Raw genomic sequence first — 26,906 nt, 5'->3', positions numbered from 1 at the left:
GCAGGGCCGAAAGAGATCAGAATCCACTCAGTATTCTGCAAGGCCCAGCAAACATCTGTTTACCAAACATTTGCTTTTCATCTCCATGTGAATTGCTTCCCCTTTGAAGTCTCAAACCATTCTCCTAACATCTTTGGTTTTCTGCTGAAAACAGTATTTAAGGTGAGGGTTTCAGTCATTTTGGTGAGTTAGTTTTCCTGGGTAGTGTCAGAGGGGAAGAAATTTTCCTCAGTCCTTCTTAGTTCTTCAACAGAAAGCAAGAATATATATATAATTGAATTGAATCACTTTGTTGTACGCCAGAAACTAACACAACACTGTATACCAACTATACCTCAATTAAAGTATATGTATATACACACATACTGCTTATATGTGTGTGTGTGTGTGTGTGTGTGTGTGTGTGTGTATACTCAAATCAATAACATTATATGAAGGTCATCACTGCAAAAGAAATCAGCAAAAACTATGTGTTCTGACTTTAGAAAGCTATGCTAGTTACTGGAGTCTTCCAGTAGCATTTAAACAATACAGTGCAGACCAGGGCTAAAAGGACAATGAGTGAGAAATATTGATTAGACAGACAAAACATCATATTCAATTTCACATTATCTTGAGGTTTTTAGGAAAGTCATTTTTTTTAGTTTTATTTTTAATTGGAAGATGATTACTTTACAATATTGTGATGGGTTCTGCCATCATCAACATAAATCAGCCACAGGTATACATATGTCCCCTCCCTTTTAAACCTCCCTTCCACCTCTCTCCCAGGCAAGTTATTTTTTAACTGAAAATATACTTTAGCCAAAAAACTGCCATACACTGACCATGTGTGTAACGAGTAACTCTATAATGCCTGTATAAGAGGTAAGGAAGATACAACTTTCTCACTACCAGTACTGTCAATCTCAAAAGCCAAAAGGCCCAGTCATCCTCAGGAAGAGAAATCTGGCAGAAGAGTTTATTCCCTTTTTATCTCCACATGTAGTTAAATATCCCCCAAATAATGAAGACTCATTTCAAGTAATTACTCTGCTTATAAGTTTTATTTACACAGTAATTGTTAATAGTGGATTTTAGTAAATTCCTTGTATTTACATTTTATATATACATTTATACTTGAAAGGTAAAGAAACTGTACAATAATAAAATGAGAAAAAGAAATACAGTAACGTAGGCCCAACTTAGGAAACAAATACACAAAAGTAAGATTAAATTTTGGCAGGTAGTACAACCTCAATGAGATTACTGCCAGGGGTTTCATTCCCTCTATCAGGGCCACCAATACCAAGGAAGTAGTTAACCAGAGTTAATATGTCATTCTAAAACCTATTAAGACCCTGAGTACTCCCTCAATATTTTATTACACTACTAGTTTCCACTAAGAAAGCTCCTATGACAGGAGTTAACTTCTGAGGGCTCCATTAGTGGTCCCTAGGCTAGAATGACCCATGGGGTAAAAATACATGGGTACCATCTGGTCCCATATTCCTAAAGAGGCAGTCACTACACTAACAAGGTTCCCAGACTTGTTAGTTTGAAGACTATATACTGCTAACAGAAATAGTGTGCTTAAGTGTTGTTTCAAACCAAAGTGCAACATAAAAGCACACTATAAGTCTAATTATTAACCAAATACCATGTTATATAGATACCAATAATAATAAAGTGATTTATTTTAAGCTCAAGAATCAAACATCATAATAAATTTAATGTCAGGTTACCAATAATTAATCATTCCTTTATCCACTATATCATCAAAGTTAAACTCATTAGAAAAAAATTAAATTTTATCTTTCTTTTACTCTCATTTCCATTGATTAGAAAATTATACACAGGGTTTTACAAGTCATGGACTTGGCTACATGTTGTTTCAAAATTCAAACTGGAATTAACAAATTTTGTTTCTACAGACAGTGAAAGAATTTTAACTAACAAACAAAGTCTTGCCAAGTAGCATGCTATTTAAGAACTCTCAGAATTCATTACTTTTTACTCTTACCAGTGAAAAACCTCATTTATGTTTATGGACTTACTCCCTCCAAAAAGTCTTCAGTCCATTAAAGTGCAAAGAAATTTTCTTCTACCAGTTAGCTTTCTTAAATTACTAGATGAACAATTTCTTAGACTAGAAACAGAAAAGCTAAATTCCTCTGAGTGACAGAAATTCCTTGAGAAAAAGAAACAATTTCCTTTCATAAACAGACATGATACTGTGGAAAACACTTACATAAGTGCTAAACAATCTCCTACCAATATTTCCAGTTCCCAAATAACCCAAATTTGCCCCGACCTGGGAGTGAATATAAACAACATCAGTGACATAAACACTTTACAATCAAAGTTGCTTATTATTGGTCTATAATATCTTCAAATGTTTGGAACTGGAGATAATATCTGTACTAAGGCGTTTACTTCAAATAGTATTTTAGAATTTAAAGTAGTATTTAGCCTGTTCTGACCTCCAAAGTGCCTTTATGCTAATAGTTAAAAAAAGAAAAGATGTAAAAATTTTGAACTATATCCAAAGCTATTAAAAAATTTATTGCATTAAACTATTCACTCCATATTATGGAGTATGAACTAGCCATTTCAATTTTCTCCTTTGTAAAATGGCTCTCCCTATAAAATACTTTTTAAATTAATACTGTCAATGGGTTACTCATTTACTTCAGCCTCATGGAATTCAAAATCAGTAGTTTTCCATGTCTTGATTCTTTTAGCTTTCTTCAGCATTTTCTACCATGCTTTGTTACATAGGAAACAAAAACTTTTATCAAAAAACATTTGTTATATTGCAATTATTTTGTTAATTTTGAAGGTTAGCTTTTCAGAGCTGGACTATTATTCTTGTCTCCTTCTTTAATATCCTTCATCACAGATGCAAAGACCTGGAAATTATAGAAAGTAAACATTAATGCTAAAAACAACAACCATGCAGATTAAAGAGATTTTAAAATCTATAGTTTATTAACATGAAAAAGCTTTAGCATACATAACTTTGCTCTCTGAAAGAGTGTCATTCTCAAATCCTCTTGTTTCAACCCAATTTTATGATATACAGTTAGATTCCAGTTTTCATCACTTGCCAATATTATAAAATTACTATTAGGTAACAAAACATTTCCTGGACCAATATTCGTTTTTTGGTGGGTTTTTTTTGCATTTTCCCAATATTTATTTTTTTAATTAATTTATTTAATTGGAGGCTAATTACTTTATAATATTGTAGTGGTTTTTGCCATACATTGACTGGACCAATATTCTTATATTTTCATTTTCATAAGCAATAAAAGTGTGAACTTATGCCTACTGTCAATCATTCATGAAGCAAGTGTTAACACTATTTATGTCATATAACTTTAGACTATCAATATATTTGCTTCCCTAACAAGATTAAGCATCTAGAAAGTCAGAATCATACATTACATTCTTTTTATTGCAAACCCTTAGTACACATTCAGGTATTTAATACAATTGTTGTCTATATGAACTACCAAGGTGCTTATATAATTACCCTGGCAAATACATGACTATTGTAGGCTGCACTTCACTAAACTCAAAATATTACTGGACTTACATAAAAAATAAAGCCATAGGTCTGGAGAGGTGAAAGAGAAGCAATATTTTTTTCAAAGTCAAAAATTATTTTTAAAGCTTTTTCTTAAACTTAAGCACTAACATCTGAGGAATACTTAACTTTTTTTTTAATTAAAAAAAAAACTTTTAATACATCTGTTAGAAGTAGGAAAATGTCACTCAGTACCTGAGTCCATTTTTTGGTACTATTCTGCATCTGAATGGCTGCAATACAGCTGAACAGTTTTTCCGATGTGATATCTTCCGGCAGTTTAGTTAGAAACTGTGCTATGTGAATAAAGTCCATCTGTAGAAGAATATCTTCATATAATCGGAGGATTCCTAATCCAGTCCTAAATAAAAATTCCTCCCCATCTCTGCAAAATACATCCCATACTCGACAGGCCAGATCAAGTGGTAGTGATTTGCTATATAGTGTGAAGATCCTAAAATTAGGGGGGAAAAGTCATTGAAATTTTTCATTCATTTATTCATTCACTCATTAAGCATCTCCATATAAAAAGAAGTGCTAAATTAGGGCTGAAAAGGCAAATAAGATATGGCTCCTTCCCTCAACTTGAGTAGTGGAAAATTAAGTAATAAATAACAGAAGTATGTGAATTTACAATCTTATGCAGTGATACAGCCTAATACAAACTACAATGGCAGAATAACCTCATGGTTAAGGGTATGGACTCTGAAACCAGCGTACTTGAGTCTGAATCTTAGATTTGCAATTTATTGATTATGTACCCTGAGTAAGATACTTAACCTTGCTGTGCCTCAGTCTGCTCATTAGTAAACAAAGATAATAAAATTACCTAAATGTAAAGTGTTTAGAATAGTGAATGGCACATAAGAAATGCTCTGTAAAAGTTACTTCTTATTACTGTATGAGGACAAGTACCTTATATTAACCTAAATACAAAACCATAAAGCCTGACTTCTCTCCTTTTTTTCCTCTTCACAAACACCTACTGTTTTGTTTTCCGTTCACCAAACTTACTACTTCTTTTGGAACATGTGTACCCTCCAACAGAATCGCTAAAGGTTTTTCCCATCCTTTCTGATAATGTTTGATCATGTCTTTATTCAGTAGTACTTTGGAGTAGGACTGTGGTTGAGGAAGTAGGGAGAGAAGATGCTAGAGAACTTCTCTTGATGTTACCTTGGCAAAGAAGGTACACATTTTTTACACAGACTATCAGAGATACTGCTGATGAAACGTGAGCAAGGCAACTAAAGGCTCTCCCACCAAAAAATGAAATAAATCCTCATTAGCACTGCTACTTACTTATTCCTCTTTTTTCTTGCACCATTGGTTCTGGGCTTTGTATGTTACAAGCTCAATGGAGTGAAACAAAAATCCATGTCTACTTCTTAAATTATAAACACATATTTAATTGCATAACAGAAAGCAGAGGGAATTCCCTGGCAGTCCAGTGGTTAGGAGTCTGGTTTCCACTGCAGAAGGTTTGGGTTCTATCCCTAGTCAGGGAACTAACATTCCAAAAGGTGTAAGGCCCAGCCAAAAAAAAAAAAAACCCTCCAGAAAACCTAAAGCATACTCTTGGTAGTACAGAGAACACTAACTCACTGTTCAAAATGTGAAAGGGTATTAGTAGTGCCGAGGCAGTTTCTAGTATACAGTACTCACTTGGTATTAATTTCATCCTGTTCCCTTTATCAGTTGTGATCCTGTTTTGCCTCATGTTCACAGTTCTTAAGACGGACAATTGAGCAGTTTTACCCACCTTCTTTACAGATTTAGTATTTGATCTTGGTCCTTCAGGTCCCGTAATATAAAACCCTTCTCCCCATGATCTTAGGTCCTACCCAAAGGAACTCTAATGTTCCTAATGGGAACAGGAGAATACACTGAAAAATAACTTAGTCTTTTTTTAAAAGTCTAAGTAAAAGAAACCTCAAACAACCATAAAGATAGTTGATCAATGCCATTATCTATATTAAAACTTATTATCACTTATATGAAACCCACTGATTTTTAATGATTAGGATTTAAGATTTAAATATTTCATATGTACTCTTAACAATCTATCTTAAGATCAACTGCTCTGTCTCTTGGGCAAAATTCACCCCCCTCTAAATAATCTACTGCTACTATTCAGCAGAGTCCTAGGCAAACCTTCCAAGTTAGAATAGAAGAGCTAGAATTGTAAAGTTAAAAAAAGGCATTAGCACCTAAATAAGGCATCAATATTTGGTCAGAAAACTGGATAAGGCCTTGGGAAAAAAAAAGCTCTCAGTAAAGAAAACCCATCATAACTATCATAAACCCTTGTATGTTAAGAATATTAAAGGAATAGCACCTAATTCTTTCTCAGAGCTTAGTATGTACCTGGCATTGAGTGAGATAATCCATGCAAAACACTCTCACTACAACTCAAGATAGAGATATTATTACTCCCATTTTATAGTTTGGAAATTGAAATACAAACAGGGATTCTGATTTCAACCCAGAGTTCACACTCTTAATCAAATGCCTCCCAACAAAAATGTGAGGGTTTCTTTATACATAAGAGAAAAGTTTTTCTTATATGTATGATCCTGTGCATCAGATTTACTTTAGGCAAAAAGTTTTACTCTGTTTCCTTTTAATTACTATATTCTATAACTTACCAGTCTATCAAGTATATGTCTGGTGTAAGACTATAAGATTTGAAATGAAGAAATAGTTTGGAGAGATTTTCTTCAAAAAATACTTCAAACGTTGCAAAATATTTCAACATCTAAAGATAGAAATTTCAACAAAATTATTTAAGAGTATACTCAAGAAATTGAGAAATTAAATCCTTACTCATAAGTTAATAGAAAATCTTGCTTAGCACCTCTTTCTGAGTCTTTTCATCAAGCATTCATAAAACTGTAATTCAATGAAAGGCTTATTTTAGATCACCTTGGTCTTCTAATTACTGTATTTTACTCTGTAAGGGCAATCAGCCTATAGAAACTGACAAAGAAAAACACAATTCATTCTAAATGTCCATACCATGCTGTGATCCACACGAAAAAAGGCTAACTGGCATGGCTTATTCAGGAGATTTGCAAATGCAATGAAGGCATCTGCTTCTTCCAAGTTGAGAATGAGAACTGCTGCTATGAAGGACATCCCTTGGACCTTCAAAGGGAAGAGAAATTAATGCAGGAGATGCAAGACGCACAGGTTCAATCTCTGAGTCGGGAAGATACCCTGGAGTAGGAAATGGCAACTCACTCCAGAATGCCTGCCTGAAAAATTCCAGGGACAGAGGAGCCTGGCGGGCTATAGACCATGGGGTCACAAAGAGTCAGACATGACTGAGCAACTGAGCACATACAGTATTAAAATAAAAGTTTTATTTTAAAATGTCAATATTTAATAAGTGCTAAAAATTAAATCCTTTATGAAACTTACAATGAAAAAATTTAAATGAATGTCAACTTAAAAATATGAAGAGGTTATGTAATGTTTTCATGATTCTATTATAGAACACATAAGCAAAAGAGATTCTCTGCTTAAATTTTACTTTCTTCATAAGGACAGCTTTAATACTACAACCTACCCCATGACCAAACTTTACTTTCTCCCCAACCCATGTCATGCTTTTTCTATAACACTTATCACCTTTTAATATAACATGTCATTTACTTATTTGTTGTTGTTTATTGTCTGTCTCCATCTAAATTATAAGAGACAAAAAGGAATCTTTATTTTGTTCACAGAGCTGAATAAAATGCCTAGAACAAAGCCTGGCATATAGCCATAAGCACACAGTAAATATTTGTTGAGTGAATGGATGAATAAACAAATGTAAAAATGAACATGCAACAAAATAGGGTAAGTTGTATCAGACAGCCACCGTATTGTGAAATCTCTAAAATTTTTCTATTTTAAGACAAAGGCAAGAAAATGAAGGTTTTATGATTTCCAGTAAAACATGACAAGTTGAACACACATTTTTCTTTGTCCCCTTCCCTTCCAAATCCAACTAAGATAGCAATAAATAAAAAGATAAGTATTAACCTAGAAGAACAAAAAAGAAAATGGAAAATAAAGAGACAGTAGATAAAAGATGTCAATAGTATTTTGGAAATGTTAACTATACAAGGAATATTGAGACTAAAATATGTGCTGAGGAGAAAGCCAGTCAGCAGCAAGCCAATTCAGCCACAAATTCTGGAAGGCTCAAGAACTGAAGTTATCAGGCACCTCTAAAACTGAAAGGAAGGACTAAAATTGGATTGGTTAAAAATTTGTAAAAGGAGCAAATCCCTTCCTCTACTCTGTATGTACAGGTACCTACCTTTTCCTCAACCCAGATGAACGTAAGAGGTTTATCTCTAAAGAGACACTCAGGAAAAGGAGAGTTAGGGAAAAGGGGAGAAGGCAACACAGGTTGGATAATAAAAGTTTACAAATTGAATGGTCAAATCCCTAGCTGCTCTCCAAGAAAGCTGGCAATCAGTCTCACAAGCCTCTGGCAGGAAAGGGAAAATTCCTCTCAGAGTAAGCTGACAGGACCAAGAAAAAAACCACAGAGATACAGACATTTGAGAGCTAATACAACATAAGGTACTATGAGATAAGACAGAGAGACTGTTTATATTCGAAAGACAGATTGAAACAAATACTTACATAACCAACATCTGGTCGGTAACATGTATATGCCCCTAATATACTATGTAAGACATCATGATATGGGCCACCCTTAGAGAAGAGAAAAATGAAATGTCAAACTCTACAAATAATTGTTTCTAAGTTAATTCTCAAAAAGCACATTAACTTTATATTTCCTAAATGACTAGTTTTGGTCAGTATACTTAATCACTCTGCAAAGATATGTTCTAAAGTATGGATAAAAAATATTTAATTGTGGAAAACCAAAATAGTCAAATAAACTTATTTGATGGATGGATACAAACTATAGAGTTGTATGCAATTTTAAAGATATCTAAAGTTGGCACAATAAATTTATAATGAACACAGATTCTTTCATTTGATATAATACAATTTCAACAAAAGAAAACCATGAAGATACAAAATTAAGTTTATTAATAACAAATTTTAATCTTCATGGTAAAACTTTCAATCTCACTTTGCCAACGTAGAGAATTCCATGAATAAAGACTTGTCATGTATACATATAAAATGTAATCATCACTCTCCTCATAAAAATGTAAGCAATTTCATAATAATTTCTGCACCAAAAACAAACCTTCCTATTTCAATAATAATCCTGAAAAAAAAAAAGTTTTGGAGCAAACTTCCTTATAGTTTACCAATTTACTAGGCAAAAATGTTAAAATTCAGATATTTTACAGAATAGAAATTCACTTCAGGGAAGATTCATCAAGTACCTTTGTGTGCTATTCTAACTGCAACACATTCAATCAGTGGAATAAAATAACAGAAATGCCTTTACTATTTTCCTACTAGTTTTGCCTTTTTTATATAAAGGCCTCCAATTTTTATAGTTATGCTTTTAAAAAATAATAGCTATGCATTTAGAGAATTTGTTCCTTTGGATTAAAAAAAATAGTTGCTACAAGCTAGTTGAGATACCCTTACCTTCTGAAAGATGTAGAGCGATGGAAATGTACGGGATATGTCCAACTTAATTAATTCTAGACTGGCCTCTCGATCAGCAACAGATACACCTGCATTTGCCAGGTAGATACTTGTTATACCAAGTTCAGTCTCGTAAACACAGAATGATCACACAAAGCATGTATGTTACTTAAGGAAAGTTAAAAGCTGAATAATCAATAACTTTAAAGAAACATCACAGCTTTCCTGGAACTTATAACCTTAAACCTGTATGCAGGTCAGGAAGCAACAGTTACAACTGGACATGGACCAACAGACTTGTTCCAGATAGGTAAAGGAGTACGTCAAGGCTGTATATTGTCACCCTACTAATTTAATATGCAGAGTACATCATGAGAAACACTGGGCTGGAAGAAGCACAAGCTGGAATCAAGACTGCCGGGAAAAATATCAATAACCTCAGATATGCAGATGACACCACCCTTATGGCAGAAAGTGAAGAAGAACTAAAGAGCCTCTTGATGAAAGTGAAAGAGGAGAGTGAAAAAGTTGGCTTAAAGCTCAACATTCAGAAAACGAAGATCATGACATCCAGTCCCATCACTTCATGGGAAATAGATGGGGAAACAGTGGAAACAGTGTCAGACTTTATTTTGGGGGGCTCCAAAATCACTGCAGATGGTGATTACAGCCATGAAATTAAAAGACGCTTACTCCTTGGAAGGAAACTTAATGACCAACCTAGACAGCATATTAAAAAGCAGAGACATTACTTTGCCAACAAAGGTCCATCTAGTCAAGGCTATGGTTTTTTCCAGTGGTCATGTATGGATGTGAGAGTTGGACTGTGAAGAAAGCTGAGCACCAAAGAATTGATGCTTTTGAACCGTGTTGTTGGAGAAGACTCTTGAGAGTCCCTTGGACTGCAAGGAGATCCAACCAGTCCATCCTAAAGGAAATCAGTCCTGGGTGTTCATCGGAAGGACTGATGTTCAAGCTGAAACTCTAATAGTTTGGCCACCTGATGTGAAGAGCTGACTCATTTGAAAAGACCCTGATGCTGGGAGAGATTGAAGGCAGAAGGAGAAGGGGACGACAGAGGATAAGATGGTTGGATGGCATCACTGACTCAATGGACATGAGTTTGGGTAAACTCCGGCAGTTGGTGATGGACAGGGAGGCCTGGCGTGCTGCGGTTCATGGGGTCGCAGAGTCAGACATGACTGAGCGACTGAACTGAACTGAACATGAAGAAAGAATCTATACATTTATCACAAAGTTTTATGGTAAAAGATTTCTGTTTCTAGGTTTTATAAAATGTAGGGGAAAGACTACTACTCCTGCAATAACAACTAGGAAAAAACAGATTTCGAATACCTTATGTTTTAAAAAAGGCATAAGAGGAAATTCCCTGGTGATCCAGTGGTTAGGATTCTGCCCTCTCATTGCTGAGGACCTGGGTTTTGTCCCTGGTCAAGGAACTAAAATCCCACAAGCCATGTGGTGTGGCCAGAAAAGAAAGGAAAAAAAAAGGCATAAGAGAATGGTGAGCACCGAGAGTTCTAAAGGGTTTAAATCTCAAAAAGAGAAGAGCCTTGCCTTTCCTTTCCCAGGTAAGTGGATACCAGTGGCCACTTTAATTCCTAGGGGCATCTGCCAAGTGTGGGAATGGGCTCAGGACTGAGCCTGCCGGAGACGAAGGTACTCTGCTTGAGGAAAGAATGCAGAGGAGCTTTTCATGGCCCAATAAGACTGATTTAGAGGAGCCTGAAAGTACATCTGGTTTTCCTCTGTGGGACTTTTGCTGGGTTCCAGTATAGTGCAGAAGGCCAGGCTGGAAAGACAATGAAATCCAAGGGCACATGGCCCTTGGGAGAATGTCTGATTAAAGCACCGAGCCTGTGGTTCCTTCCATCAACAAATTTGAAACCCAAGATGAACTAAGTCTATCTAAAGCTGCAATCCTGCCCAACCTCACTCAGTTACTGACTGAACTGAAGTGATAATCCAACAGTATAAGAGAGAAGCGCATGCTTCCTCTTTAGGGGAGGTCACAAGCGAGCTGTGAAGATCATCTATCTTTTAAGTAAAAGGTGGCCTAAAAATACTACACCCCATTACTTTTACTGTTGTGATTAAAAACTGGACTCTGGAGTCCAACAATCTGGGTTTACATCACAGCTTTGCTGTTCCAAGTTAACTATTCTGAGCCTCAGTTTCCTCTTATATCATTCAATATAATAACATCTATTTAAAGGGTTATTAACATTAAAGGAGATAATGTATGTAAAGAATTACTGCAGTTCCTGGCATATTGTAAAAAATCACACACATATCTCAGCACCTGGATTTTGAGAAATTTCTATTTACAACAACAAAAATAGCCCACCTTCTACATCATTCTCTGAACTTGTTTCACTGAAACTTTTCCACCGTTCCTTTGCTCTTGAGAGGAAGATTTCATAAAGTTCTGGGGAAAAACAAGAATAAAAATTCATAAATAATAATAAGGAAATTTATCCACATACTTCTATTTTTACTGAAAAATAAAGATAAATCTACTATATCGTCAGATTTCTCTTATGTGGTAGGTATCAAAAACATGGTAAACTGAAGTACTTGATTCTATCAAAACAATTCATTACACAACCAGAAAGGTAAAATACTGCAGAGTGGTCATCCAAATAGCTACAATATAGAATGAATGTTAACAGGCTGGAAAAGATGCTTCTGCTAAAGGAGTATCACTGTGGAATAGCAGAAACATGATTTTCTTAAAGTCAGTCACACCTAGATTCAAATTCCAGCTCTGCCACTTACTACCTGTGAGACTTCAAGAAAGGTACTTGATCACTCTGGAACTAGGCTGTCTGTGGGTAAACTGGAGGAAAGTAACACCTACTCATGGGGTTGTATGTGTGTGCTCCGACAATTCAGTTGTGTCTGACTCTTTGCGACCCCATGGACTACAGCCAGCCAGGCTCCTCTGTCCATGGGATTTTCCTGGCAAGACTACTACAGCGGGTTGCCATGCTCTCCTCCAGGGAATCTTCCCCACCCAGGGGTCAAATCTAAATCTCCTGAGTCTCCTGCATTGCAGGTGGATTCTTTACCTGCTGAGCCATCCAGAAAGCTCAAGATTAAACAAGGTAATTTACATTAAGCTCCTGACACCATATACATCCTTAACAAATACAAATGCTGGTTCTTGCTTTTCTTTTCTTAAAATTGTTTTTTCTATTATGATATTGCTGTGATATGATATCTCTATTATTATATTATGATAAGGCTAACAAGCTATTCAAAGCTACCAAACTTCACAGATTTCGCCAGAAGGCCTACATAAAAAAATCTCAATCCCTACGTTTTTACTTCAACTGCCCAATCACTTTTTGAGACTATTACTCTGTGCTTTCATATACAAGATCTCATTAAAATTTCAAGAACAAAAGAAATTGAAAATTTTTTTCATCTCTCAAATTTTAATTGTTTCTACTTGCTAACTAACCACTACAAATATGTTAAATTTTACATAAAATAGTAAATTTCAATGCAAAACAGCAGAAAGTATTTCTTGCCCAAATATCAAAATTTATATAATACTGCCCCAAATACCAAGAACATATTTTGCTTCAATTAATCTTTTTTTTTAATGTATTTACTACTCATGGTTTGGAAAGAAGAAATTTTTTTCTTTTTTTAAAATATAAATGTATTTAATTGGAGGCTAATTACTTTACAATATTGTATTGGTCTTGCCATACATCGACATGAATCTGCCACGGGTGTACATCAATTCCCTATCCTGAATCCCCCTCCCACTTCCCTCTTCATCCCATCCCTCTGGGTCATCCCAGTGCACCAGCCCTGAGCTTCCTGTATCATGCATCGAACCTGGACTGGCAATTCGTTTCACATATGATAATATACATGTTTCAATGCCATTCTCCCAAATCATCCCACCCTCGTCCTCTCCCACAGAGTCCAAAAGACTGTTCTATACATTTGTGTCTCTTTTGCTGTCTCACATACAGGGTTATCGTTACCATCTTTCTAAATTTCATATATATGCATTAGTATACTGTATTGGTGTTTTTTTTTTTTCTGGCTTACGTCACTCTGTATAATAGGCTCCAGTTTCATCCACCTCATTAGAACTGATTCAAATGTATTCTTTTTAATGGCTGAGTAATACTCCATTGTGTGTATGTACCACAGCTTTCTTATCCATTTGTCTGCTGATGGAACCTGGCTATTATAAACAGTGCTGCGATGAACACTGGGATACACGTGTCTCTTTCAATTCTGGTTTCCTCGGTGTATATGCCCAGAGGTGGGATTTCTGGGTCGTATGGCAGTTCTATTTCCAGTTTTTTAAGGAATCTCCACACTGTTCTCCATACTGGCTATACTAGTTTGCATTCCCACCAACAGTGTAAGAGGGTTCCCTTTTCTCCACACCCTCTTCAGCATTTATTGCTTGTAGACTTTTGGATCACAGCCATTTTGACTGGCGTGAAATGGTACCTCATTGTGGTTTGGATTTGCATTTCTCTGATAATAAGTGATGTTGAGCATCTTCTCATGTGTTTGTTAGCCATCTGTATGTCTTCTTTGGAGAAATGTCTGTGTAGTTCTTTGGCCTATTTTTTGATTCGGTCATTTATTTTTCTGGAATTGAGCTGCATGAGTTGCCTGTATATTTTTGAGGTTAATTCTTTGTCAGTTGCTTCATTTGCTATTATTTTCTCCCATTCTGAAGCCTGTCTTTTCACCCTGCTTATAGTTTCCTTTGTTGTGTGGAAGCTTTTAAATTTAATTAGGTCCCATTTGTTTATTTTTGCTTTTATTTCCAATATTCTGGGAGGTGGGTCATAGAGGACCCTGCTGTGATTTATGTTGGAGAGTGTTTTGCCTATGTTCTCCCCTAGGAGTTTTATAGTTTCTGGTCTTACGTTTAGATCTTTAATCCATTTTGAGTTTATTTTTGTGTATGGTGTTAGAAAGTGTTCTAGTTTCATTCTTTTACAAGTGGTTGACCAGTTTTCCCAGCACCACTTGTTAAAGAGATTGTCTTTTCTCCATTGTATATTCTTACTTCCTTTGTCAAACATGAAGTGTCCATAGGTGCACAGATTTATCTCTGGACTTTCTATTTTGTTCCATTCATCTATATTTCTGTCTTTGTGCCAGTACCATACTGTCTTGATGACTGTGGCTTTGTAGTAGAGCCTGAAGTCAGGCAGGTTGATTCCTCCAGTTCCATTCTTCTTTCTCAAGATTGCTTTGGCTATTCGAGGTTTTTTGTATTTCCATACAAATTGTGAAATTATTTGTTCTAGCTCTCTGAAAAATACCATTGGTAGCTTGATAGGGATTGCATTGAATCTACAGATTGCTTTGGGTAGTACACTCATTTTCACTATATTGATTTTTCTGATCCATGAATACGGTATAGTTCTCCATCTATTAGTGTCCTCTTTGATTTCTTTCACCAGTGTTTTATAGTTTTCTATATATAGGTCTTTGGTTTCTTTAGGTAGATATATTCCTAAGCATTTTATTCTTTTTGTTGCAATAGTGAATGGAATTGTTTCCTTAATTTCTCTATTTTCTCATTATTAGTGTATAGGAATGCAAGGGATTTCTGTGTTGATTTTATATCCTGCAGCTTTACTATATTCACTGATTAGCTCTAGTAATTTTCTGGTGGAGTCTTTAGGGTTTTCTATGTAGAGGATCATATCATCTGCAAACAGTGAGAGTTTTACTTCTTCTTTTCCAATCTGGATTCCTTTTATTTCTTTTTCTGCTCTGATTTCTTTGGCCAAAACTTCCAAAACTATGTTGAATAGTAGTGGTGAGAGTGGGCACCCTTGTCTGGTTCCTGACTTTAGGGGAAATGCTTTCCATTTTTCATCACTGAGGATAATGTTTGCTGTGGGTTTGTCATATATAGCTTTTATTCTGTTGAGGTATGTTCCTTCTATTCCTGCTTTCTGGAGGGTTTTTTTAAAATCATAAATGGATGTTGAATTTTGTCAAAGGCTTTCTCTGCATCTATTGAGATAATCATATGGTTTTCATTTTTCAGTTTGTTAATGTGGTGTATTACATTGATTGCTTTGCAGACATTGAAGAATCCTTGCATCCCTGGGATAAAGCCCACTTGGTCATGATGTATGATCTTTTAAATGTGTTGTTGGATTCTGTTTGCTAGAATTTTGTTAAGGATTTTTGCATCTACGTTGATTAGTGATATTGGCCTGTGTTTTCTTTTTTTGTGGCATCTTTGTCAGGTTTTGGTATTAGGGTGATGGTGGCCTCATAGAATGAGTTTGGAAGTTTACCTTCCTCTGCAGTTTTCTGGAAGAAGTTGAGTAGGATAGGTGTTAGTTCTTCTCTAAATTTTTGGTAGAATTCAGCTGTGAAGCCGTCTGGACCTGGGCTTTTGTTTGCTGGAAGATTTCTGATTACAGTTTAAATTTCCATGCTTGTGATGGGTCTGTTAAGATTTTCTATTTCTTCCTGGTTCAGTTTTGGAAAGTTGTACTTTTTAAAGAATTTGTCCATTTCTTCCAAGTTGACCATTTTATTGGCATATAATTGCTGACAGTAATCTCTTATGATCCTTTGGATTTCTGTGTTGTCTGTTGTGATCTCTCCGTTTTCATTTCTAATTTTACTGATTTTTCTCTCTTTGTTTCTTGATGAGTCTGGCTAATGGTTTGTCAATTTTATCTTTTTATTTATCATTTTATTTATCGTTTTCTCAGTAGTCATGTATGGATGTGAGAGTTAGACTAGAAAGAAAACTGAGTGCTGAAGAATTGATGCTTTTGAACTGTGGTGTTGGAGAAGACTCTTGAGAGTCCCTTGGAGTGCAAGGAGATCCAATCAGTCCATCCTAAAGGAAATCAGTCCTAAATATTCATTGGAAGGACTGATGCTGAAGTTGAAACTCTAATACTTTGGTCACCTGATGGGAAGAAATGGCTCATTTGTAAAGACCCTGATCCTGGGTAAGATTGAAGGTGGGAGGAGAAGGGGACAACAGAGTATGAGATGGTTGGATGGTATCACCAACTCAAATGGACATGAGTTTAAATAAGTTCCAGGAGTTGGTGATGGACAGGGAAGCCTGATGTGCTGCAGTCGATGGGGTCGCAAATGGTCGGACACGACTGATCGAATGAACTGAACTGAACCTCATTCACTCCTGAATACATAACTGTTCAATTGAAAGAAGCTAAAATTACTTTGAAAATGAATGACCCAGTTACTTTATAAGCCTTATAAATTTTGAGCTTAAAAAAAACTTTTTGATTAGAGTATTGCAAAAGATTAATACCAACTTAATATTTTAATGTCTAAGTTATATATACCTAATACTGTAAAGGTAAAGTTCTCAACAAAACTGCAAATAAAACATAGCTACCAATACTTCATCACCATACCTGTACGCAAACTAATTCTTAAGACCTTAAACCAATACAATCCTTTTCTAAGCTTAATTTAATTCTCGATACTTCCCTTAAATTCTATTTTTTAATTGAAAAAAATTTCATTAAAATGACATGTTCATTATTTGTAAAAATCAATTTTATAAACCATATATGATCATGTTATTCAGTTGGCATCACTTTTTTTTTTTTTTTGCTATGTTTCCTTAGCCAGATTTATTTTAACACAATGGACTACATTTCTACAGTTATGATTCACTACTTGCCAAATTTTAAGACATCAAATAAACACAATTCAATTATGTATGGGTTTTTCAACATTTCCATAAAGGCAGAAGGGAGAAGCATATAAATTAATTCGTTAAAGACAGATTTTGAAAAGCATATTTTACAATACATTATCTTATGAATTTATCAATTTCTCACCACGAGAAATTATGAAAAGCTTAACTGTTTAATTCCAGAGTTTACATATTTTCACAACTAATCAGTGCTTTTATTATACAAAATATGTGTATTTTTTTGTAATCCTATTTACCAATCTACGCTATTATAGAAGGATTTTATCCCATGCTATCATAAAGATGTTCTTCAGTGTTTTTGAAAAAAAAAAAAAAAATTGGGAGCGGGGCATCACTTTTAAGACTGAAGATAGACATTTAGGTCTGTTATAAATTCTGCAAAACTCCTGAGAAGACTCTTAAAGGTCTTGGACTGTAAGGAGATTAAACCAATCAATTCTACAGAAAACCAACCCTGAATATTCATTGGAAGGACTGATGCTGAAGTTGAAGCTCCAATACTTTGGCCACCTGATGCGAAGAGCCAACTCACTGGAAAAAACCCTGATGCTGGGAAAGATTGAAGGCAAAAGAAGGGAGTGGCAGAGGATGAGATGGTTAGATAGTATACTGACTCAATGGACATGAATTTGAGCAACTCCAGGATAGTGGAGGACAGAGAAGCCTGGTGTGCTATAGTCCATGAGGTCGCAAAGAATCAGACACGACTTCGAGACTAAACAACAACTATACATAATACTGACTGCTGTAATGAATATCCTTGTAGAAAAGCTTTTGTAATTATGTTTATTCAAGTGTTAGAACTAGAATAAATGGGTTAGAGGTTACATTTTTTGAAGCTTTTGGTAAATATTTCTAAATTATTTTCAGTCATACTCTCTGTGGGTAATATTCATTCATTTTACTCACTTTTGAGGAGTAAAAACAACAGCACCTTGATATTGTTTTGACACAAATGTCTCTGATTTAGCAATCACTAGGAAAATAGTTAAATAAATTATAGTACAGCCAAAATGTGGAATACAGTGCAGCTATAGTAAGTATAAATACACCTGTGTGCACTGACATGGAGGGATGTTCAGATGGTTTGTAGAAAAAAAATAAAAGGAAGAAAACGAGAAAGCTTTAAAAGTATCATAAGTAGATGTACTCTTTTTTATGTGCATAGAAAGAAGATCTGGAAGAACATATACCAAATTGTTAACTAATACATAGTAGGATTAAGAGATGTCTGGGTGAAAGAGGGGGACAGACATGCAGTTTGTACTTTACTATTGAATTTTTTTCAATAATACATAAATAAAAAATTTTAAGTAACAATGTATTATTTATATTATTATACTAGAATCCCTAAAAGTCTTTTTGTGGTGCCTCTGTCTGGCATTATCATTATCATTCAGACCATTTTTAATATTTTCAATTATTTTACTCTATGTGATACTATCCTTATTTTATCTAATTTTTTAAATTCATCAAAACTACACTACATTTTATTCCTATTTACATTTTACTCCTATGCTTCAAGGTTTTAAGAAACTTAAAAAAATAAAAACAATGAGAATCTTACTTCTGTTTTAAGTTTTTAAATAAAAACATTCAAAATGACGGTTTGGGTAGAGAGACAAGAAAAGAAATTTTTATCCTTCCCATAATATTTATGTTTTTTGAATAAAGAAGAAACTTGTTCACAACTAGACTATTTTATTTTTCCTGGATATGAAAGTTGGACTGTAAAGAGCTGAGCGCCAAATAATTGATGCTTTTGAACTGTGGTATTGGAGAAGACTGAGAGTCCCTTGGACTGCAAGGAGATCCAACCAGTCCATTCTAAAGGAGATTGCTCCTGGGTGTTCTTTGGAAGGAATGATGCTGAAGCTGAAACTCCAGTACTTTGGCCACCTCTTGCGAAGAGTCGACTCATTGGAAAAGACTCTGATGCTGGGAGGGATTGGGGGCAGGAGAAGGGGATGACAGGATGAGATGGCTGGATGGCATCGCTGACTCGATGGACATGAGTTTGAGTGAAATCCAGGAGTTGGTGATGGACAGGGAGGCCTGGCGTGCTGCAATTCATGGGGTTGCAAAGAGTCGAGACACAACTGAGCAACTGAACTGAACTGATGCTTATTCATCTACTGCTACCTAGACCCAGAAGTTTTTGAAGTTATCATCCACAGTTTAAGATATCTGAATGCCAAGATTATTACTGATGGTTGTAAACTAGAGGAAAACACACAAATTTTATATATATAATATGAAATACAGTAACATTAAATTGTATCAGGTTTTAGAGGGTGTGGGGAATGAAGTATGCTCTTAAAATGTAGTGCCTTTTTAAATAACCAATCTATTATGAAGATGGCTATTAACATGTGTGGGAGTAACTCAATATAGAATACAAACCAGGAGTGATATTTAGTTCATTTCCTACAGCTAGACTCCAAACTTTCCCACGAACACTAGGGGGCAATCCCTGCCACCACAATTCTCGAACTCTTCTCGTACTACGCCTAGAATTGAAGGGGAGAAAAAAGGAGAAAGTTACTTTTTATATCAAAAATACTAGTTCCATGATGGTTTACCTAGTCTGTGGCCAAATGGCTGAATGATTTTTTAGAACATAGAGACTTAAGTATGTGATGCATTCTTTCCTTGGGTTCATGCATGTAGGCAAAAAATGCCTAAAAAATATACAGCAATTTAAAGGGAATTGTCTTCCATAATTGCCACTTACACTAAGGGTACAATGAGAGAATAAGAAATATAGGAAAATGATGAAAAAACATAATAAAAAGAATATAAAAATGCATTGTCAATTCAGTACCAAAAACAAAATCACAAAGTATTTACTATGGGTAAAGCCTTAGTCTTTGGGAGGCAGCATAATCTACTGAAAGAAATGTGGGCTTTAAAATCAGATAGACTTGAGTTCAAATCTGGTTAACCATTCATTAATTGTACAACCTTGGGCAAATCACTTAACCTCTCTGACTTTGAGAATCCCTATAAGATAAAAGGGAATAAAGGTTGTGAGAATCAAATGTGATTACTTGTGTAAAGAGCCTAATATAATATCTGTCATATTACGCCAATATTCAACACATTCCCAAAGCACATCCTATACTTGGCATTGCAGAAGTCATCTCCCACCAGTCTAGAGGAAAAATAATGAATGTATAAAAATATTATCAAAAAATAAAAGGAAAAGTAACACAAGAAGTGTATTAGTCTCAAAGTATAATAGGACATTACAGAAGGGAAAGATCATATATAACACAGTATCTTGATTATGAGAAGCATATTAAAATCACTTTAATATTTACCATTTAATAAATGCATATTACAATGAATGTGTATGTTTAATATTTTCTTTGCCAAAAATCCTGCTATTACATCAATAGTACATCTAGCAATATAGATAGTACGTTAGAATTAAGAAAATATGGTAACAGGAAATTAGAAATTTCATGGATCAACAAGTATTCAGATGCAATTCAAATGATAGATAAAATTCTGATATGCATAGAGAGTGGTCAGTAAGGGAAGCAGGCATTAGAGATTGAGAGATTTACAAAAGTAAAGAACAGAGATAAGCATGAAAAATTTCAAACATTGGTTAACAGTATAATTTAGCCAAAACGTAAGATACACGCTAGAAGTTATATAAATATAAAATTGGAGACATGAGATCTTTGGAGACAGACTGAAATTCAGGGAAAGTCTGCTTACTTACATTACTTCCCAATTGGGTAGTATTTCATTGATCCAAATTACCATTGCACTTGCAATGCTTTCTTCCTGTTTAAACCGTTCTTTCATTATTTTTTTCCTTTTATGTGCTTCTTTAATTTCTGTTTTAAACAAGTAAAAATTATTTCAATATAAAATAGCCATATCAAAATGCCCTTCTCTTTCTACCCAAGTCTACAAAAGAGACTTTCTCATAAAGAATATTCTGGTAAAAGGAAGGAAGAATGGAAATGAAGAAGGGAAGAAGGAGAAGAAAGGAAAAAGGAGAAAGGAAAGGAGAGAAAGAGGGAAAAAGAAAAAAATGAACTTGGTTAACATAATTTAAAAGTAACTTCTATTCTACAAAAATGGATGGAACAAAGCTCAGAAAAAATAATTTAAATAGGTTACTATATCACATAGTCTACTTATACTTAATCTATCAATGAAGTAAAATTTCTCCTGAATTAACTGTGTAAAAATAAACAACTGTGAGCAACTAACCAATACCATTTTTTTCATACAACGGGTTTATGAATTTCTTGACATAAAACCACATGACAGGGACTTCCTTGGTGGTCCAGTGGTTAAGACTCTGAGGTTCACTATGCACAAGGTGTGGGTTTGATCCCCAGTCGGGGAACTGAGATCTCACATGCCATGTGGCACAGAAAACAAAAGCAAAAACCCATATGATATTGAAAGATGATATTGTCATGGCACTATTACAGTGACCTTTTCTTTTACTATGATGTTTCAGTTTACTAATTACCGGGAAATTTTAAAATCCTCCTAACACACACACATACACCTAACACCACTCTGACGATCAGGAGTCACAATTTTGGAATAAGAGATGCCCCCCAAATAGAGAAGTACATACACAGAGAATGAATGAATTTTAGAACCAGTGGAACCAGAGATTAGCTGGCTAAACTGTTTTCTAATTGTGTTTCACATATGAGTCACAAACCATCTTAAGAGGGCAAGTAAATAGCTCCACATTCTTTTATTTATGTATTCAGATTTTAAGTGCTGACTGAAGGGCACAAAAAGCCCAGATGCAGTCAACTGCCCCCTCCTCTACCCTTCGTCCCCAACACACACAAACATTTCACAGATGAGGAAAATTAAGATTTATTTAGAGTACCACATCCAGGAAGCATAAAACAAGATTAAAGCTTTGACATTCTGACTTCACAATTCAATGTTACTTTTATCATATATTGTTAGGTTCATCTAATTTATCAATAATCACCTTAAATATTAATCAAATAGTAATGTCAATGTTAAGAGTCAATTAAAATTTGTTGGGTATGCTAGAAATATTTCAAATTGTATAGTAAAATAAACTTAACCAATGTTTACATAATTAGGCCTTCTAAAAAGATTGTGCCACAAAGCAGAAGTGTATATTATTATAATATTTGATTCACTAAGTCAAAGGAAAAAATATCAGTTGTTAATAAAGCTTATGCCAAAAAATATAGATAACTGTGTAATATTTTCTAAAAATGTACCCTGAACTAACAATACTTAAGTATTGCTAAGTCATCCTGATATTTTATTTTTGGTTGGAAGAGAGACTGAATAAATTTGTGAATTTATACACCTAAGAATATACACTTCTGTGCCTGTCAAAATGACACAACTGGGAAGTGAGAGAAACTTCATAAGTCATGAAATCAATTTTTACTTCCAAATCATATTCCCATAACCTATAGAAAGTTACTGCAAAATGTCAAAATTCTTAAAGTATAAAATATCAAAAGCCTAGTGAAAAAACAAATGAATCTCATGAACGGATTCATGAATAACATCTTCATTTATAAATTAAAGTACTAGTAGTCCTAGGTTTATGATGCAATTACAAGGTCTCTCATAGATAGTCTGTGGCCTTTCTCCTCATACTAGTTTTGTAAAAGTATTTAAAAAACTAAGATTCTTATATGACATTTTATTTCTCTTTAAGAACAAATTTAGTCAGCATCATCTTAAAGACAGACTTGGTCAATTTCACCATTTGCCATCCTGTTGAAATGAATTTAGTAGGAAATGAGTTTCCTACTAACATCAATAAATAAAATATATCACCAGGAGTCAAATTTTATACCTCGTTTTTTAGCCTCAGCCACCATCTCATCATATTCTTGTCGGTGACGTAAAGCCTCTTCCACAGATTTGGCAGGAAGATTTCTGAGGAAAAACAAAATTTAAGTCAATTTTTTAAAGACTAAGAAGTTTACTGACCTCCTTTCTTTTTATAGCCAGATACAAAAGAATTTCTAACTTAATTTTCACATTTCATACAATAAGAAAGTATAAGGTTGAAAAGAACTCTGCATTTTAGAAAAGAATCAAAATCCAGGTTGCTAGTATTTGTTATATATATCAAATATCATATATATTTGTTTATATGTCATATGAACATGTTTGATTTTAGCCAATAATTCTAGCTTATTTGTTAAACTCACTGTATAGTTTATTTTTTAGTCAACTAATTTTTGAGGTGTAATTTCACACAACAAAATGGACATACATATATTAAGAGTACTGTTTGATGAGTTCTGACAAATGTATATATCTGTGCAAAAAACGCATCAACCAAGATATAGAATGTTCCCATCAATCCACAGTTAGTTTTTGACCCCTTTATGTTTAATACTTACCAAACTCCTACCTTAAGCAATCACATATTTGATTCTATCACTATAGATTAGTCTCTAATAAAGAATTTTGTATAGATTCATTTGTGCCTGGCTTCTTTTGCTCAGCATATTTTTGATATTCATCCACTTTGTCCTGTGTATTAGTAATGATTTCTTTTAATTGGTGAGTAATGTTCCATTTACCCATGTGGATGGACATTTTGACTGTTTGCAGTTAGGGGCTACTATGAATAAAAGCTGCTATAAATATTCAAGTGTGGCTATCTGCATTCATTTCTCTTGGTAAATAAGTAGGAGTATTTATATGCTTTCTACTTTATTAGATATTTAACATAACATTCTAAATAAAATTTTGATAATCAGTTACTTGCATATATTATATTTTCATTTATAAAATCAATGGCTTCACAGCGGCATGATTTAGATATATGACTATGCAAAATGAAATACATTTGAATATTACCACATATCCAAATATGTCATAATAATGTCCAGTTTTTAAAACCAGTTTTTTAAATGATTTTCAACAGGTTAGGTGGGAAAGGTATGTGACAAACTTTCAAATTATATATCCTACTTCTTGCCATCTCAGGTTAAGATTCCCTAGGTATGTTGTGGCAGGAAGGAGTAAGGGTTAAGATTTCTGCTTCAGGCCATAATGGAATAAGAGGGATCAGGTTTATCTTCTTGCCTTAATTAATTAGAAAAACAAATAAAATACATTAAACTACAGTTTAAGATGCTGGACCATAGGCAGCACAAGACCATGCTCCTTATGAAGAAGGAAACAAGGTAACCCTGCAGATGCCTGACCTTACTCCCTGGATTTCCAGGTCTCAGTGCTGGGAGGAAGTGCCAAAACAGGGCCCAACAGTCTTGCTGAGTGAGAAAACAAGTTTGAGATAGAATTTGAATAACTGTGTACCAGAGAGAAGGCAGCTGCAGAGGCTTTGACTGAACAATGAACTATGTATGTGTGTGATTAAACTAGTGGCCAGAGAAAGAAATAGGTAGAACATTCCCAAAATCACACTGGACTGGGCCATCAAAGTAGAGAGATCTCCTAATAGGGTATTCAATAGAATCCTTAGGGCACTGCCTCAGTAGTAAGGATAAATTATAAATTAGCCCTACACTGATGGCTGTTCTGGAAGGACTCTAATGATGATTAGATCAAAAGGATCAAAGCAATTCCATACCACCAAAACATATTTATTTAAAGGAATACAAAGAAGTCCAATACCCAACCATGTAAAAACACAGTATCTCGTATCCAATAAAAATTATTAGGGATGTAAAGAATCAGGAAAATAAAAGCCATAATGAGAAGAAAAATCAATCAGCAGAAATAGTGCAAAAATGTCAGATAACAAGATTAGAACTCAAGGACTATAAACCTGTTATACTCAAGAAGAAGAAAGGAACATGATAAGAGAAACCCAAGATCCAAATCCAATGTCTACAGATGAAAATTTCTAGAATGAGAAATTCAAAAGATAGGACAGCAAATTATATACTACAGAAGAAAAAGTAAGTGAACTTTAAGATATAACAATATAAAACTGTACAGAGAGAAGAAACCCCATCCCCTCAAAAAAAAAAAAGCAAACATAAATGAGCTATAGGACATGGAAAAATATCAAGTAACATGTTTAATGTACATCGCAGAAGAAAGGAGGGAGGACAGAACAAAAAGCTGTTGAAGAAATAAAGACTAAAATTTTACCAAAATCAACAGAAAACTATAAATGCAGAGATATATTAAGCTCAATGAACCCCAAACAGATGGAACATGAAGAAAACCACACCAAAGCATACCATAATCCAATTCATGAAAATCACACAGAACAAAGTCTTTTTTAAAAGCATTCAGAAGTAAATGAATTCACTGAAGGCTGAAAAAGTCAACATACTTGAAAGAAAGGAAAAAGCCTGATCCTTAAAGGATGAGGCAGGTGAGAAGTAGAAATAGGATAACTGCATTCCAAATATGGGTAATAATGAGAAGACATGGCTTAAAAGAAAAGTTTAATTATAAAAGAGTAAGGTGTAAAGAAATATTTATCCCAAACACTGTTTAGAACAAAACTTTTTGCATTGTATTTTTATGAACTTCTCCTGGAAGGAAGTTACCATTCCTGGTTAAAAGCTTAATCTATTTTAGATGAATTTTTAAAAGTTTAAGAAAGGTCTGGGAATTTGGCTATTACCTACCCAGATGGTGGCTTAGAGGTTAAAGCGTCTCCCTGGAATACAGGAGACCTAGGTTCGATCCCTGGGTCGGGAATATCCCCTGGAAAAGGAAATGGCAACCCACTCCAGTACTCTTGGCTGAAGAATCCCATGGAGGGAGGAGCCTGGTAGGCTACAGTCCATGGGGTCACAAAGAGTTGGACACGACTGAGCAACTTCACTTTCACTTTACCCAGATGTCAGTCAGTCAAGAGTCTAAAGATCTTTAGTCAGTATTCTTTACCTAGCCAGGTATTCTTTCCTTGCTTATCTAAGCACTCTCTGAATTGGCCTTGTTCATTCACCTGGCAGCAAGACTGAAATATTAATAAAACTTTGACATGTTCTCATAACTAAAAATTTTTTTTAATACTAATGAACAATGAATATAGACATATTTACCAAATCCTGAAAAAAAAAAGAGTACTGGGATCACAATTCTTTAGTATGAAGAAATGTAACAAGAATAAAAAAAATAATGTACTTGTGTTCAGCTTTTCTTCTCTCATAATATCTAAAAACATATTCAACCTCTACCTGTTTGGCTCCAGATCTTTTTATTACACTCATCAGGATAATGGGTGGAAAAAGCTGCAGACTAGGAATGTGACTTTAAATAAAGTTAGGAGTTTTTATACTGGAAGGAAAGAGAAATCTAGAAGAAGAAGAAAAAGTTTAGGTCCAGAGAGGCCAAGAAGGAAAAAAAGGAGTTAAGGACCAGGTAGTCTTGGTTTAGGGAAGGTGTCCTTTGTCTGATAACAAATCAGAGACTTTATCTTGAAGAACAGCAGCTTTGTGGAAGGCTACGATGGGAAGGGCAAAAATGGAAATGGAAGAGTTCAAGATTTTTTCCTGGGTATTAAGGAGATTTTATATATATATATATATATACATATATATATATATATATATATATATTTGTTTTGTTTTTTTCTTTTTTTCTTTTTTTTTTTTTGGTTGCACCATAGAGCATGTGGGATCTTAGCTTCTTGACCAGGGATCAAACCCACACCCTCTGCAGTAGAAGGGCAGTCTTAACTACTAGACCACTAAAGAAGTCTCAAAAATATACTCTTAATAACAGTAAACCAATTGGTTAATAGTAATTGCACAGCAAAAAAGACAAATATATCTTAAGTGCATATTAAATGTAAAGAAATGAAAACTGTTCTATCATGTGAAAGTAAGACAGAGGAGGGTGGGAGGGGGTGGGCAAAATAAGTGATGGGGATTACGAAGCACAAATCTTTGGAGAAGGAAATGGCAACCCACTCCAGTATTCTTGCCTGAAAAAGTCCATGGACAGAGAAGCCTGGAGGGCTGTAGTCCATGGGGTTACATGACTCAGCACACATGCATGAGGGTGGAGGGAGATGGGTTGGTA

General features: G+C 34.6%; 1 protein-coding gene across 5 annotated transcripts in view; it reads right to left on the bottom strand.

Moving 5' to 3' along the window:
* Nucleotides 1–1,027: 1,027 nt before the first annotated feature.
* Nucleotides 1,028–26,906, bottom strand: part of TBC1D12 (TBC1 domain family member 12) — a 95,722-nt gene continuing 69,843 nt past the window's right edge. For all 5 annotated transcript variants that reach the window (XM_069568065.1, XM_069568067.1, XM_069568070.1 and 2 more), the window contains 10 exons: nt 22,735–22,817; nt 20,626–20,743; nt 19,296–19,402; nt 11,517–11,597; nt 9,149–9,237; nt 8,216–8,287; nt 6,590–6,718; nt 6,220–6,329; nt 3,767–4,025; nt 1,028–2,891 (listed from right to left, as the gene is read on the bottom strand). In XM_069568065.1, coding sequence (XP_069424166.1) covers nt 2,823–2,891; nt 3,767–4,025; nt 6,220–6,329; nt 6,590–6,718; nt 8,216–8,287; nt 9,149–9,237; nt 11,517–11,597; nt 19,296–19,402; nt 20,626–20,743; nt 22,735–22,817 — 1,117 coding nt within the window. In that variant the 3' untranslated portion in view covers nt 1,028–2,822. The remainder of the gene's footprint in view (nt 2,892–3,766; nt 4,026–6,219; nt 6,330–6,589; nt 6,719–8,215; nt 8,288–9,148; nt 9,238–11,516; nt 11,598–19,295; nt 19,403–20,625; nt 20,744–22,734; nt 22,818–26,906) is intronic.

Source organism: Ovis canadensis, chromosome 22 (assembly GCF_042477335.2).
Source record: "Ovis canadensis isolate MfBH-ARS-UI-01 breed Bighorn chromosome 22, ARS-UI_OviCan_v2, whole genome shotgun sequence".
Lineage (NCBI taxonomy): Eukaryota > Metazoa > Chordata > Mammalia > Artiodactyla > Bovidae > Ovis > Ovis canadensis.
This window is presented reverse-complemented; position numbering and strand designations above follow the sequence as displayed.